Source organism: Nematolebias whitei, chromosome 20 (assembly GCF_014905685.2).
Source record: "Nematolebias whitei isolate Nwh7 chromosome 20, NemWhi1, whole genome shotgun sequence".
Classification (NCBI taxonomy): domain Eukaryota; kingdom Metazoa; phylum Chordata; class Actinopteri; order Cyprinodontiformes; family Rivulidae; genus Nematolebias; species Nematolebias whitei.
Genome location: NC_056517.1, coordinates 212,028 through 225,265, shown reverse-complemented (window position 1 = coordinate 225,265; position 13,238 = coordinate 212,028). Strand labels below are relative to the sequence as shown.

At 44.7% G+C, this 13,238-nt stretch overlaps 1 protein-coding gene across 1 annotated transcript in view; it reads right to left on the bottom strand.

Moving 5' to 3' along the window:
* The window catches only part of cnksr2a (connector enhancer of kinase suppressor of Ras 2a), a 198,804-nt gene that overhangs the window by 37,141 nt on the left and 148,425 nt on the right, over window positions 1–13,238 (bottom strand). Inside the window, exon 15 of the mRNA XM_037694365.1 lies at window positions 5,270–5,445. Within this exon, the coding sequence (XP_037550293.1) occupies window positions 5,270–5,445 (176 nt within the window). The remainder of the gene's footprint in view (window positions 1–5,269; window positions 5,446–13,238) is intronic.

Below are 13,238 nucleotides of genomic sequence, written 5' to 3'. Positions count from 1 at the left end.
TTTCGCCATTGTATGGAAACATACAGTGCTGACATTGTGATGACATTATTATTATTATTATTATTATTATATTGACTTTAGTTGCTGGATGTCCGGCCCCTGAGCTGCTAACTTTCAGTAACTGTGCCCCCCTGAGCAGTTCAGTTGAATAGCCCTGCTTTATAGGGTGGAATACAGTTTATTCCTTTTCCAAAACCTAAACTGAATCTGGAAAAATGTAAAAGATGAATAAAGACCTGTTGCCAACCTCATGAGCAGCTGAATACAACAGTGATAAACAGGAAGTACTGCATGTTCATGTGTATGAAGGCAACTGCAAGTAAATCCTCCATTTTCTGTCATGATTACATTGTGCAGTATGCTCAATGTTTAAATTAAGCTAGTTGTGCTTTGTTTTGCATGTTCTGTATGTAGATATCTGTTGCAACTTCTGGCTGCATAAGTTTATTCTTTGTTTGTTATGCTCATTTAACACTAAATTGAGTTTGTACAAAGCGTTCATTAGGTTGTGTAATGTAAAGCAGAGCACTACATCTGTAGCATGTTAGCTAGTACGCCTGTATCGCACGCCGCTAGGTTAACACTTCTTCTTGTGCCGAGCTCTCTAAAATAGTTATTGAATCAAGTGTTTACTTTTGTAGGTAAAGGATGATGTTTAACAACGCGTTAAAATACATCATAATGCAGGAAATGGCATCTACTTTATTCAAAATTTTCTGGAGGAGGGCCCCCAGACCCCTCCACCAGTGTATCCCCCACTCCACAACCACATTATGAATGCTTCTGATACCACTGGCCACAAGTTGTTCAAGCCAAGAGCCATTAGCTATGTTTACATGCACAAAATTCTTTGATCAGATTGAAATGTATTCGGATAAAATAATCCAAATTATCGTTTACATGGGCACAATCCGTTCACGATGAGTGTTTACCTGCAGCGGTCTTTGATTCTGAATAGAAATACTGACATGCGCAGAGTGGTAAACTCTCCTTAAAAAAACACAGAAGAAGAAGTTCTACTTTTGTGATGAACGTAAACAAATCTGAGCGCCCAAAATGGACCTGTGCCAGGTTTTTATGAAGGTGGAGACATTACTGCACTCCCTGACTGAGCTACAGGTAATACAAATCATTTTGAGCTCTTTCAATGTTTCTATTAGAAATGTTGTGTCGTTCACGCACTAATTTTGCTTACCCGACATATTAGCAGCTAGCCAGGCAGAAATACATGAGGTAGACATACGTCGCACATGCACAGTCAGGTCAGTTTTCCACGATCTGAATTAAATGAGCAGATTAAGTTTTCATATGCGCACCCTTTGGATTATGAATCGGCGTAAACCACCCGTTTCGTTCTGATCACAAATTTTTTTTGGATCACGCTAAATAAACAAAAAATAACCCGAACGGGGTGTTTACATGACGTGTTTTTTATTCCGAACGGCCGTTTGATCTGATTACTTATGTCCATGTAAACATAGCTATTGTCAGCACTGGGGGGCTAAGCACCCCTAAAGGTCCGACTCTAGAATCACCCCTGGTGAGAGATGTTGAGTTTGCTCCAGACATGGTGTCCTTAATAGTTCGTAAAGACATTAAAGTCTCATTTGACCACAACACCTTCTTCCACATGTTGGGGATGTTTGATATGCCTTTTGTCCATAGCAAATGCTCTGTGCTATTCTCAGGCTACTCTTTTGTGAAACATTTCAGAGAACTATCCAGTGTTGACTAGTGCTTTGAACAGATGCATCTCTTTAAAAATAACTTTGCAAAAGCGCTGTGTAGCTCCACCACAGTTACAGTATCTTTGCTGTCTTGGTTGCTTTTCAGAGAAATGCTTTCCTTGTAGATCCATGAGTTTTGGTGGACAACACTCTCTTAGCAGGTTTACTGTGGTAGCACAATGTTTCCAGTTTCTAATAACTAGACATAGTCTCACGGTTTGATTTAATGGCACTTTGTGGAATAGACTTTAACAAACCATGAGATCCATATGTCTCCAAACCTATCTGGTGTATGTATCCTTTATTTAACCAGGAAAATAACTCATTGAGATTAAAAACCTCTTTTCCAAGAGTGAGCTGGCCAAGACAACACCATAAAACATACAACAAATCCAAAATACTAAACCAATTACACAAATACATATCCAGGAGCAATCACAATAATTACACATTAGAGCAGTTACAGGAGCCAAGTGATCTGAGCTCTCATCCTTTAGAGTTGATTTAAATTGTCCCAACGTAACAAGAGATGATAACCTTAAATCTTTCTGCAGAATATTCCAAGTGGCAGGGGCAAAATATTTAAAAGCCTTTTTACCCAGTTCAGTTCTGACCTTTGGGACCTGCATCAAAATGATGTCCTGAGAGCGCAAACTATAATGGTTAAATCTAAAAAAGCTAAATCTGGTCCTCTGGACATTCAAAAAAACAAAACAAAGCAAAACAACAAAAAAATGTAGAAACGTTTCGTCTCTCATCCGAGAGACTTCCTCAGTCTGAGGTGCTGTATTCAGCTCAGTCTCTTAAATAGCACCGTCTCAGAGTGGATCAACCAGTTTTGCTGCTGACAACCAAAACCAGCTGACCACATGCTCAACAAGGACCATCAGCATAACAATGGATCATTAGGACACTGATGGCTGTTTACTATTCACAGAGGGCTGAGTGATACTAGCAATCACAGCACTGTAAGAGGGGGACAATTGAACACGTAGGCCTCCACCCATGTTTAACAATGGACGATTTCTTTTCACAAAGATGGCCTCCTTTACTGCTCTCTCAAACCATCGTTCCTCTCTATACAGGATGTGCACATCTTCATCCCCGAAAGAGTGACTGCTGGCCTGGAGATGAGTGTAGACCGCAGAGTCCTGGCCTGATGATATTGATCTTCTGTGCTGGTCCATCCTTTTGGCCAGTGGCTGTTTAGTTTCCCCGATGTAAGACTGATCACAGCCCTCCTGACACTGAACAACATCCACAATATTACTCTGTTTGTGCCGGGGGACTGGATCTTTGGGATGAACCAGTCTTTGCCGTAATGTATTTTGGGGTTTAAAAGCCACTGGGACGTTATGTTTAGAAAATAAACGTCTCAGTCTCTCTGATACTCCCTCAACATATGGAATGACCACTGGTCTGGGTCTGGGTTCCTCCTTTTCACCTGATGGCTGACTGGAGTCCTGTTTGGGTTTCTTCTCTGCTTTCAGGAAGGCCCAGTTAGGATATCCATATTGCTATAGAGCCTGTCTTGTGTGGGATTTCTCCTTCTGCCTGGCTCCTGAGCTAGTGGGGACGCTGTCTGCTCTGTGATACAGAGTCCTGATGACTCCTAACTTGTGCTCCAAAGGGTGATGGTAGTCAAACTGCAAATACTGGTCTGTGTGGGTGGGTTTGCGGTACACTTCAGTTTGCAAATGTCCTCTATCAGAGACTGAGACCTCACAGTCCAAGAAAGCCAACTTGCCATTTTTTACATCTTCTCGTGTGAACTTGATGTATTTATCCACAAAGTTGATGTGGTCAGTAAAATGTTGGACTTCCTGAGATTTCATTTTAACCCAGGTGTCGTCAACATACCTGAACCAATGACTTGGTGGTGTCCCTGAAAAGGACGTCAAGGCTCTCTTTTCTACCTCCTCCATGTACAGGTTGGCAACAATTGGAGAAACTGGAGACCCCATAGCACACCCATGTTTCTGCCTCTAATATTGCTCCCCATATGTGAAGTAGGTTGACTGCAGGCAGAGTTTCAAGAGTTTACACAGTTGTTCTGTGGAAAGCGTGGTCCTGCTGCTCAGAGTTGTGTCTGATTTTAATTTTAAACTGACCACCTCTACTGCATCATCAACAGGAATGCACGTAAAGAGTGATGTGACATCAAAAGAGACCATTGTTTCATCAGTCTCCATGATGACATCCCTCACCTTATCCACAAAGTCCATGGTGTTCTGTATGTGGTGTTCTGAGCTGCCAACTAAAGGGATGAGTACAGACGCCAGATATTTGGAAACATTGTAAGTGACAGTGTTAATCATGCTAACGATTGGTCTTAAAAGTACACCTTGTTTGTGGATTTTAGGTAAACCATACAGACTAGGTGTGGCCTCCCCTGGGTACAGTCTGTGGTACAGAAAATGGTCAATAGCCTTGTCCTGCTCCAAAATTTTCAGGCATTCTATCAATTTCTTCTTGTAACATGGATCTCTTTTCAGAGGTTCATAAGTGTTTAAGTCACTAAGGAGTGTCATAACTTTCTCATGATAGTCTTTCTGGTTCAAAATCACTGTACACCTTCCTTTGTCTGCTGGGAGAATGATGATGTTCCATTTAGCGGTCACTCTTTCAAGGATGAAGATGTTCACATCCTGGACAGAGAGGAACGATGGTTTGAGAGAGGAGTAAAGGAGGCCATCTTTGTGAAAAGAAACCGTCCATCATTAAACAGGGGTGGAGCCTCCGGGTTCAACTGTCCCCCTCTTACAAGGCTGTTATTGCTAGCATCACTCAACCTCTGTGAACAGTAAACAACCATCAGGTGCTAATGATCCATTGTTAGGCTGATGGTCCTTCTTGAGCATGTGATCAGCTGGTTTTGGTTGTCAGCAGCATAACTGGTTGATCCACTCTGAGAAGGTGCCATTTATGAGACTGAGCTGAATACAGGACCTCAGACTGAGAAAGTCTCTCGGATGAGAGACGAAACGTTTCTACATTTTTTTGTTGTTTTGCTTTGTTTTGTTTTTTTGAATGTCCAGAGGATCAGATTTAACTTTTTTAGATTTTTCTACCTGGTTTATTGAGCATGCATCAGGATATAATGGTTAAAAGTTCTATATAAAAGTGAACATAATTATGTAGGAAGATGCCCAAGGGTGCATTTATGGACAAAAATCAACAAGTGAGAAAGTCTGCGGTCAGTCAAAGAGGGACATTTTGCTGTAACATACAAAGTGCAGTGATGTGTTCGATAGGCACAGTCAGTCATAAAACGGAGGGCACAATGATATACAGCATGGTGACTGAATATATAGATCTGAAATTACTGTTTGGTGGTTTAAAATGAAATGGATGAATAGAAATGCGCACAACTTTTCAGTTTTGCATTTTTAAGAATTCTTTACAACATTTTTTGTATACTTATTATTTAAAATTGCATTGAAAAAAACAAAAACAAGTAAAACAACAATTGGTGCAAATACCTTTGCAACCTCCTGTATGGTTTACAGTTTGTACAGAACTACATACGTCTTTAAACCCACCTCTTCATTGATATACCAGTACAAGCAGTTGTCTTTCAGCACAAACCAGTATTTCTTCCATTTCTGAGAAAAGTAACCCTTTGCATCCCTCTTTCTCCACAACCAGCCCTCACAGTCCCCTCTGCCCAGCGCCTTGCAGGAAACTCGCCTCCGGCTCAGAGAGGCCAAACTTCGTCCTGAAACCAAATGAAATAAACATGAAGGTATGACATACACAACCGGAAATACTATACAGTAAAACTGGAGGAAAGCTTGACCTCTGACAAGGTGAAAGTGTTTTTATAATGCATTCTGCTAATGCTACTTGAATAAGTGTCTTTCATGGCAGTTTGAATAATAGCTTTCATAAAAGGCCACATGCTAATGTAGCAACAATTTCTGCCAAGAGTTCAGCCTCTGAATCTGAGCCTTTGACAAATCGCTGCTGCACTGCAGTAAAGTAAGAGGAGTTTATTAAAGAGTGTTTTCTTTCTGACATAAAGTGCCGCAGCATTGTTCACGGCAAGCTCCTTCCTAAAGAGTACTGGAGAACTTTGGGCTCCCAGGTGAAAACCACAAATAAACGTCCATTGCACTGCAAGAAATGTCTTTTTAATGAGGATGTTGATTCAATATTAGCTTGTACCTCTCTGCCAGGGTAGTTTTAAGGAACACAACCTTTTCATACAATACTGGCAAACATTAAAGCCCTAGAATTAAATGTGAAAATATTATTCCAATTTAGAAATAATTAATTATTTTTCTTCAAAAGCTGGTATTTTGCTGAGATAATACAAAATTGCTCTAAAATAGTGAAAGCCCTAATTTTTGTGCAGCTGTTTCAGACCCAAATTGAAACTGTCATCAGTTTGCGTAATAAATAAAAAAATAGAACATTTACTCAGCATGTACAGAAAAAATTGTTAATATATGTTGGATAAATAAGAAATTTAGGGCAATTGTAGCATTAGTAAATCATTATCAGTTATTGCTTTAAACAAACAAAACCACTGATGATTTATGCAGATAGAGCTAATGCTTTTAGATTTGCTCACAATGGCAGATTGTGAAAAAAAAATTATGCTTTTAAAAAAAAAGGAGTCATACAACATGTTGATCAGCAATAAAATGGTACCAAGCAAAACAAGTTTGGTCAAAGAGACAAACACTCGTAAAAGATATGTAAAAAAAAGGGAAAAAAAAGTACTTTTTATATAAAAGCATTTTTTAAAAATATATAAACAACAACAACAATAGAAGTGATCTCACAATAAGACAAGTGTTTTTGTCAACTTCATAGTTTTCCTTGCAGGGAGATCTTTGACATCTGCAGCCAAATATGCAGTACAGTTAACATCTTTGAGTTCTATTTCGTATAGGCTTCGCCCTTTAAGGCTGTCGCTTGTGAGTTTTATCTCGTCACGCAAAGCGTCGCACTGAAAAATTTAGACCACGCCCACCTGTCGTGTGGGCCCCACCCGGTCCGTATAAATTACGTTGAGAATGGGTAATCGGCTCCCATTTTTTCTTCAGCAAGCAACTAGCACTGATCTTTCAACAACGCGATGTCCAGCACCAACACTATCCGCCTATGCCCGTCCTACAAGACCGGCTACATGCTGAGCTTCGACTGGCATGACACCTGCGAAGGATGCCTGGGTCCCCGCCACGCCGACCTTGCCTCCTCCTGCCACCTCTGTGACATCCTCCCCCCTGAGGAGAGGCAGAGGCAAGCAGCCTTGTTTAAGGCTAACATTGAGGAGTGCCTCTCCGTGGCAGGGGACTGCTCGCTGGACGATGCCATCGATTTTTTTTACGCCGGGTCTCGGAGCGAATCGGATGGTTTCTCCGGGACAGGCGACGTCAGCAGCAGCCCTGCTGCTCATTCCCTCCTGGAGAGTGTAGTGTTGGAACGGGAGGGGCCGAGCAGATGCTCACCCCTCCCGGGCCTTTCCACTTCAGCAACCACACCACTCCCAGCCGTCGGTGCCCTCCTCTCGGAGCTGCTCGGCATAATCCAGGAGGCGGCTGACACGAAGGGACTTCCCGTCCCAGATCGGATGACCTAGCGGGAAGGTTTGGCTCCACCCCGGCTCGCCGCCCTGATCCCATCTGGCCTCGTTTCCCAGCAGTGACGTCCTACTGGAACGAGGCTGCGGCCGGACCTGATAGATTGAGAGTGCCCGTCTCCACCTTTGCACCTATCACCAGAGTGGAGGGGTTTACTGAGCGGAATTTTCCCTCAGTACCCCCCCGGAGCCAAGATGGCGGAAACTCTCACAGTAAAAGTGTCCAGTCTGGACCAGCATCCAGTTCCTCCAGGGAAGCACAACCAGATGGTGACGTCACTCTCCAACCGAGCTCACCAGTGTGCATTCCAGGCAGCCGCAGCGAACAACAATGTCGCTCTGCTGGCCTACAGCATCTCAAAGATACTGGAGGAAACAGACCTGCCTGTGGAGACAAAGAGCTCACTCTGTAAGGCATCTGACATCATCCTCAACCTGTGTGCCTCCTCTACTGTCTGCCTGTCTCGCATCGCCGCCTGGATGACAATGATCCAGAGGTCTACCTGGCTTCGTCACTACCCCTCCCTACCAGAGAAACTGCAGAAGGACCTGCTGGAGGGCCCCATCACGACGGACGCGCTGTTCGGAGCCAATTTCAAGGCCATGCTGGAAAAATCGAAGAAGTCGGAGGAGGTGTCGAGACTGTGCGCCACCTAATGAAGCCGCACTCCTCCTCTTCTCCCCCCCCCCACCCACTGGAAGGATCATCGCGGCCAGAGGCAGCAGCAGAGACATCCACAGCTGCTGCAGCATCCTCCCGCCCCGCTCCGCTGCCATCCCCTCCCACCAGAGAACAGTCCTTCTCAGCCCGGCAACCAGTGGCTCAGCGTTTCCCCAGAGATCGCCAACAGGCGCCACCCTGGAACAACCAGCTGCAGGGCTCACGGGGGAGAAGATTTAAGTAATGACTCCTTGCGGAGGATGTGTGTGTATGCAATAATGACGCGAGTTTTGCAATAAAACAAAAACATCATTCAAATAATAAAGTGTCTGATTTCAGCCTGACTGTCAGTTCGAATGATCTCACAGTGGCTTCTATTCACACATCCTCCTCACAAAATGAGCCGGTGACCTCGAAACAGGTTTTTAAAAATCACCGCAGCTCGAGAAAACACACACACAATGCTCGCTGGACACAGCAGCAAAAAATTAATGTTTTCAGCAGACCGAGCCCACGAGAAAGCCTTGCTCTCAGCCCAGGGAGTGTCCTGCCCCGTCTGACTGCAGCGGAGACAAACGCGTGTCCCTGCGGCGGTGACAGCCCCCACCCAAGCGACGTTGCATTGCTGAGGGCACGCACACCTCCCCTCAGTGCACATCAGCTCACATCAGTTATGATGTGAGCCCACAGCCTGAGCGTGGCACAGAGGTTTTTGACTTGGCTGACATCCGTAAAAGTCATGACACATCACAAAGAAGCGTGCCTGCTCCCAGAGCGTTATGCAGAGTGGCAGCGAGCATACTCCCTGAACAGATGGATGCACCATTTTATCAGCAAAGGTTACACGCTGCAGTTCACAGCTCAACCCCCTCTGTTCAGAGGGATTATAGAGTTGGTTCTGCCATCTCCAGAACAGATCTCGTCCCCCACGCAGAAGTTCAGGAACTACTGGTAAAAAATGTAATTTCCAGGGTTCCCGACGGAGAGGAAAACACAGGGTTTTACTCACATTACTTCCTTGTTCCGAAATGGACCAGAGGGATGAGACCCATCTTGGATTTATCCGTTTTCAACATTCCAATCATTCCAAAATGCAGAAAGTTCCTGCACTTCTCTTTTCAAGGGAACCAGTATCAGCACAACAGGCTGTCATTCGGTTATACCCTCGCACCACGTATGTTCTCAAAATGCGTGGAGACGGCTCTGCAGCCACTACACAGAGCGGGGATGAGTATCATGTTTTACCTGGACATCTGCTGCTGCTAACTCGATCTAGACAGGAAGCAACGGCACAAACCAAAGTGCTGACGTCACACCTGTTAAACTGGACCTGGGCCATAAACTGGGAGAAGGGCTCAGTTCTTCTGGCCCAGATGATTGTGTAGCAGCATAAATGGTGTGCTGCCACTTTAACATGGTCAATTGCGGCTTCTGTATAAAAACACGTCACTCCTGTCTGGCGTACACTGCGTGCGTCACGACGTCTGCTTGCTTCCGCTGCTGATAACCATCCTTTGGTAAGCATGGCTAACTTTTTTTTGTCACAGTAGTTTGCCTTTATGGTAGCTGCTAATAAAAACTGGTTTGTTTTTCTTAACGTTCAGTCTAGCCTCTTCTCTGCTGTGCATCCTGGGTATTACACTGGTCCATCTTTTGTGTGTCCAATTTATGGCTTGAAGGTAAGGGTTAGCCTAGCCTGCTACCACTTACCTGTTACTGTAAACAAATGCTTATTATACAGTGCTCTGTTACAGCTGCATGATCCAATTTATACAGCAACTCTATTATACGATTGTGCTGTAACGTACAAAGTTGCAGGTAGGCAATATGAGATTATGTAAATTCTATTGTCAACGGTTGAGTTTAATAGTGACAATCTGCTCCATTTTTAGTTTTCAGATGAGCCTTTCTGCCTGCTGTTCAGCTGGATTCTGCTCACTACTGTTTTGGAAAAATATAAAACTAACTTAGGCCCTTGCCCTGCTGGCTGAAGATTTGATTTTAATGAACTGAGTATACCACTAAATCTGTTTTTATGAAATATTGTGACGGGGCTGTTTCATTAAGGCTGTTTATTTTTTATTCATTTTTATTTTTATTTTGTTGCAGGGACTGAGACTTCATGTGGTGGCGGTGGTGACCCCTGGTGGCGGTGTCTCGCTTTGTGTGTGGAACATGTCAAAGCCAACAGCAGTGCTGTTTTAAGTGACAAGAATTTAATCAAAACCTGACCTAACAGCTCAAAAGGAGCTTTGAACAGGGCCTGCAGAACCATCTTTAAGTCCCACTGAGGAGTTAATGGGCATGACACAGGTCTGTGCCTCTGTACACCTTTTAGAAAACGTTTCATCAGCGGGTGATTAAAAACTGTTCTGTCACCGAAACTTTTGTGACAGGAAGAAATGGCTGCAGCATACATTTTAATTGTGCTGAACGCCAGATTTCTTTCCATCAGCTGCTGCAGAAAGGACAGCATGCCACCTAGTGGACATGAGATGGCCTCTACACCTTTCTCCATACACCAGCGCTGAAAGGTTGTCCACTTTGATGTGTACAGCGCTGTGGTGGAGGCAGCACGTGAATCCTGGATTGTGCGCACTACATCCTGAAACAGACCCATCCTCTCTAAGCAGATCCGCTCAGCGGCCAGACCTAAAGATGCTGGCCTATTTCTGGGTGGCTCCTGATCGCTCCCCACACCTGGAGGAGAGCGTCCTCCCTCCACGGCAGTTTTCACGGGCAACCCGATAACAGACGTCGCAGGATTGGAACCCACGGGACGCTCACGCGCTCGGGGGCTATCAAAATGGCTGATAGTTCTTCCTCCCGAGCTCGGTTCAGAAACTGTGATATTAGAGGGACTTGGGCAAAAGCGTAAAAGAGCATTTTGGGCCACGGGCTGTGGGCAAACATGTCCACTCCTAACGGTGGTTTGTCCCGTGGGCTCAGTGAGAACCATAGTTGGCATTGGGCGTTCTCCCATGAGGCAAACAGGTCCCCTGCTGCTCTGCTTAATTTCTCCCACATCCGAGATATCAGCTCGGGATGGAGGCTCCAGTCCCCGTGGCGCTGATCGCCCCTGGACATTATGTCTGCTCCTCTGTTCAGGACGCCGGGGGTGTACACTGTTCTGATGGACAGCAGGTTTTTGTGTGCCCAACACAGCAGCTGCCTCTCAATGTGTAACATTTGGGCTGAGCGCACGCCCCCCTGCTGGTTTATGTATGCTGCAGACACTTTGTTGACTGTGTGAATCAGAATGTGTTGATTCCGCAACACCGGAACAAAAGTTGAATCGCATTCAAAACCGTGCGGCATTCCAAAACGTTTATATGAGCAGCTGTGTGATGTGGCCACAGAGCCCCCACAGCCCGAGACGGGCACGTTCCTCCCCAACCTGACAGGAGCGTGTCTGTGAAAACTGAGACGTGTGACGTAGGTCTGCTGACAGGGATTCCCTCCGACAGAGTGAGTGGATTTCCCCAATGTCTCAGGTGGGTTCCTTCGGAGGGGGGCACAGAGATCATCCACCTCTCTTGCCTTACCGGATCTATGCGCAGACGAGCAAACCATCTCTGGCGGTGTCTTAGGTGGAGTAAGCCCAGCGCGGCCACCGTGTGAGCTGACAACATTGTTCCTAACAGTTTCATGATGGAAACAGCTGTCACTACTCTGCACGGTTTTACGTGGCGGAGCTGGTCTTTTGGAGTTTCGGTTTTTGTCTGTGATAAACAAGCCCTCATAGAGAATGAGTTTAGCTCTACTCCCAGATAAACGATTGTAGCACTGAGGGTGTGGTTATCTTTAAAAGTATGGACGTTATAATAGAGAATGTTAATTCTTTAGTTTGGAATGAGTGAAAACCAACAACACCACCTGGGATTATACTCCAGGAAATATAGTAAAAGGACACGTAAGTTTGGTCTACTGGAGGAAGGAGACAAGATTCAAATAAATTTTAACAAATTTATTGGAGGGTAATTGGTACAAGTGAAAAGTATTTAAAAAGTATTTTAAAATATGCAATACCAGAAAATTGTTGACTGCATTTAATTGTCTAGAAACACAGCTGTGGCTGGAGTTAAAAACAACACTTTAAAATATCAGGTGAGACTGAGGCTTACTAGTGGGGAGGGGCTGTGAAGACAAGGGGACCACATCCAGTGAAGAAAAAGAGATCACCTAAACTATAAAAGGGAAAAGGAATCAGCTGCAAAGAGAGTGAGTGATTTATCTGCCCTCTCTGTTGCCCCGTCATGCCTCAGGATTCAGGCTAATAGCAGTTCAGCTGATCTGAGACCTAACCCAGCGTTTATGCCTAAAAACATCATAAGCTCATTTAAATCGAGAATAACGTTGGAGGGTCTTTTCCCTCCTCCCCACAAATCAGAAGAAGAAGCATATTTTCATCTTCTCTGCCCTGTGCGTGCATTGGCATGTTACGTAGCACGCATGGCCACACTGTGTCAGACTCAACATTTGTTTGTACATTATACTGTAGAGACGCCTCTGCAGGTCGCCCGATATCCACCCAGCGCCTGTCACACTGGCTGTGTGATGCCATTTCTGAAGCTTACAGAGCATTAGGTTTAGAGCCCCCTGACAACCTCAGGGCGCACTCGACCAGAGGAATTGCATCATCCACAGCTTTGCATAATGGTATGACAATGCAGGATATTTACACTGCGGCCACGTAGTCATCGCCCTGCTCATTTATTTGCTTCTATCTGCGTGATGTGTCGGCTCGCTCCATGACGCATTCTGTCCTCGGTACCTTAACAGAATGAATATCCTGATGCATGCTCAATAATCCAGGTAGAAAAATCCAAGAAAGTTCAATCTGGTCCTCTGGACATTCAAAAAAACAAAAAACAAAACAAAGCAAAAAAAAATGTAGAAACGTTTCGTCTCTCATCCAAGAGACTTCCTCAGTCTGAGCTGCTGTTTTCAGCTCAGTCTCTTAAATAGCACCTTCTCAGAGTGGATCAGCCAGTTTTGCTGCTGACAACCAAAACCAACTGATCACATGCTCAAGAAGGACCATCAGCCTAACAAAGGATCATTAGCACACTGATGGCTGTTTACTATTCAAAGGGGGTTGAGTGATACCAGCAATCACAGCATTGTAAGAGGGGGACAGTTGAACCCAGAGGCTCCACCCCTGTTTAATGATGGACGGTTTCTTTTCACAAAGATGGCCTCCTTTATTCCTCTCTCAAACCATCGTTCCTCTCTGTCCAGGATGTGAACATCTTCATCC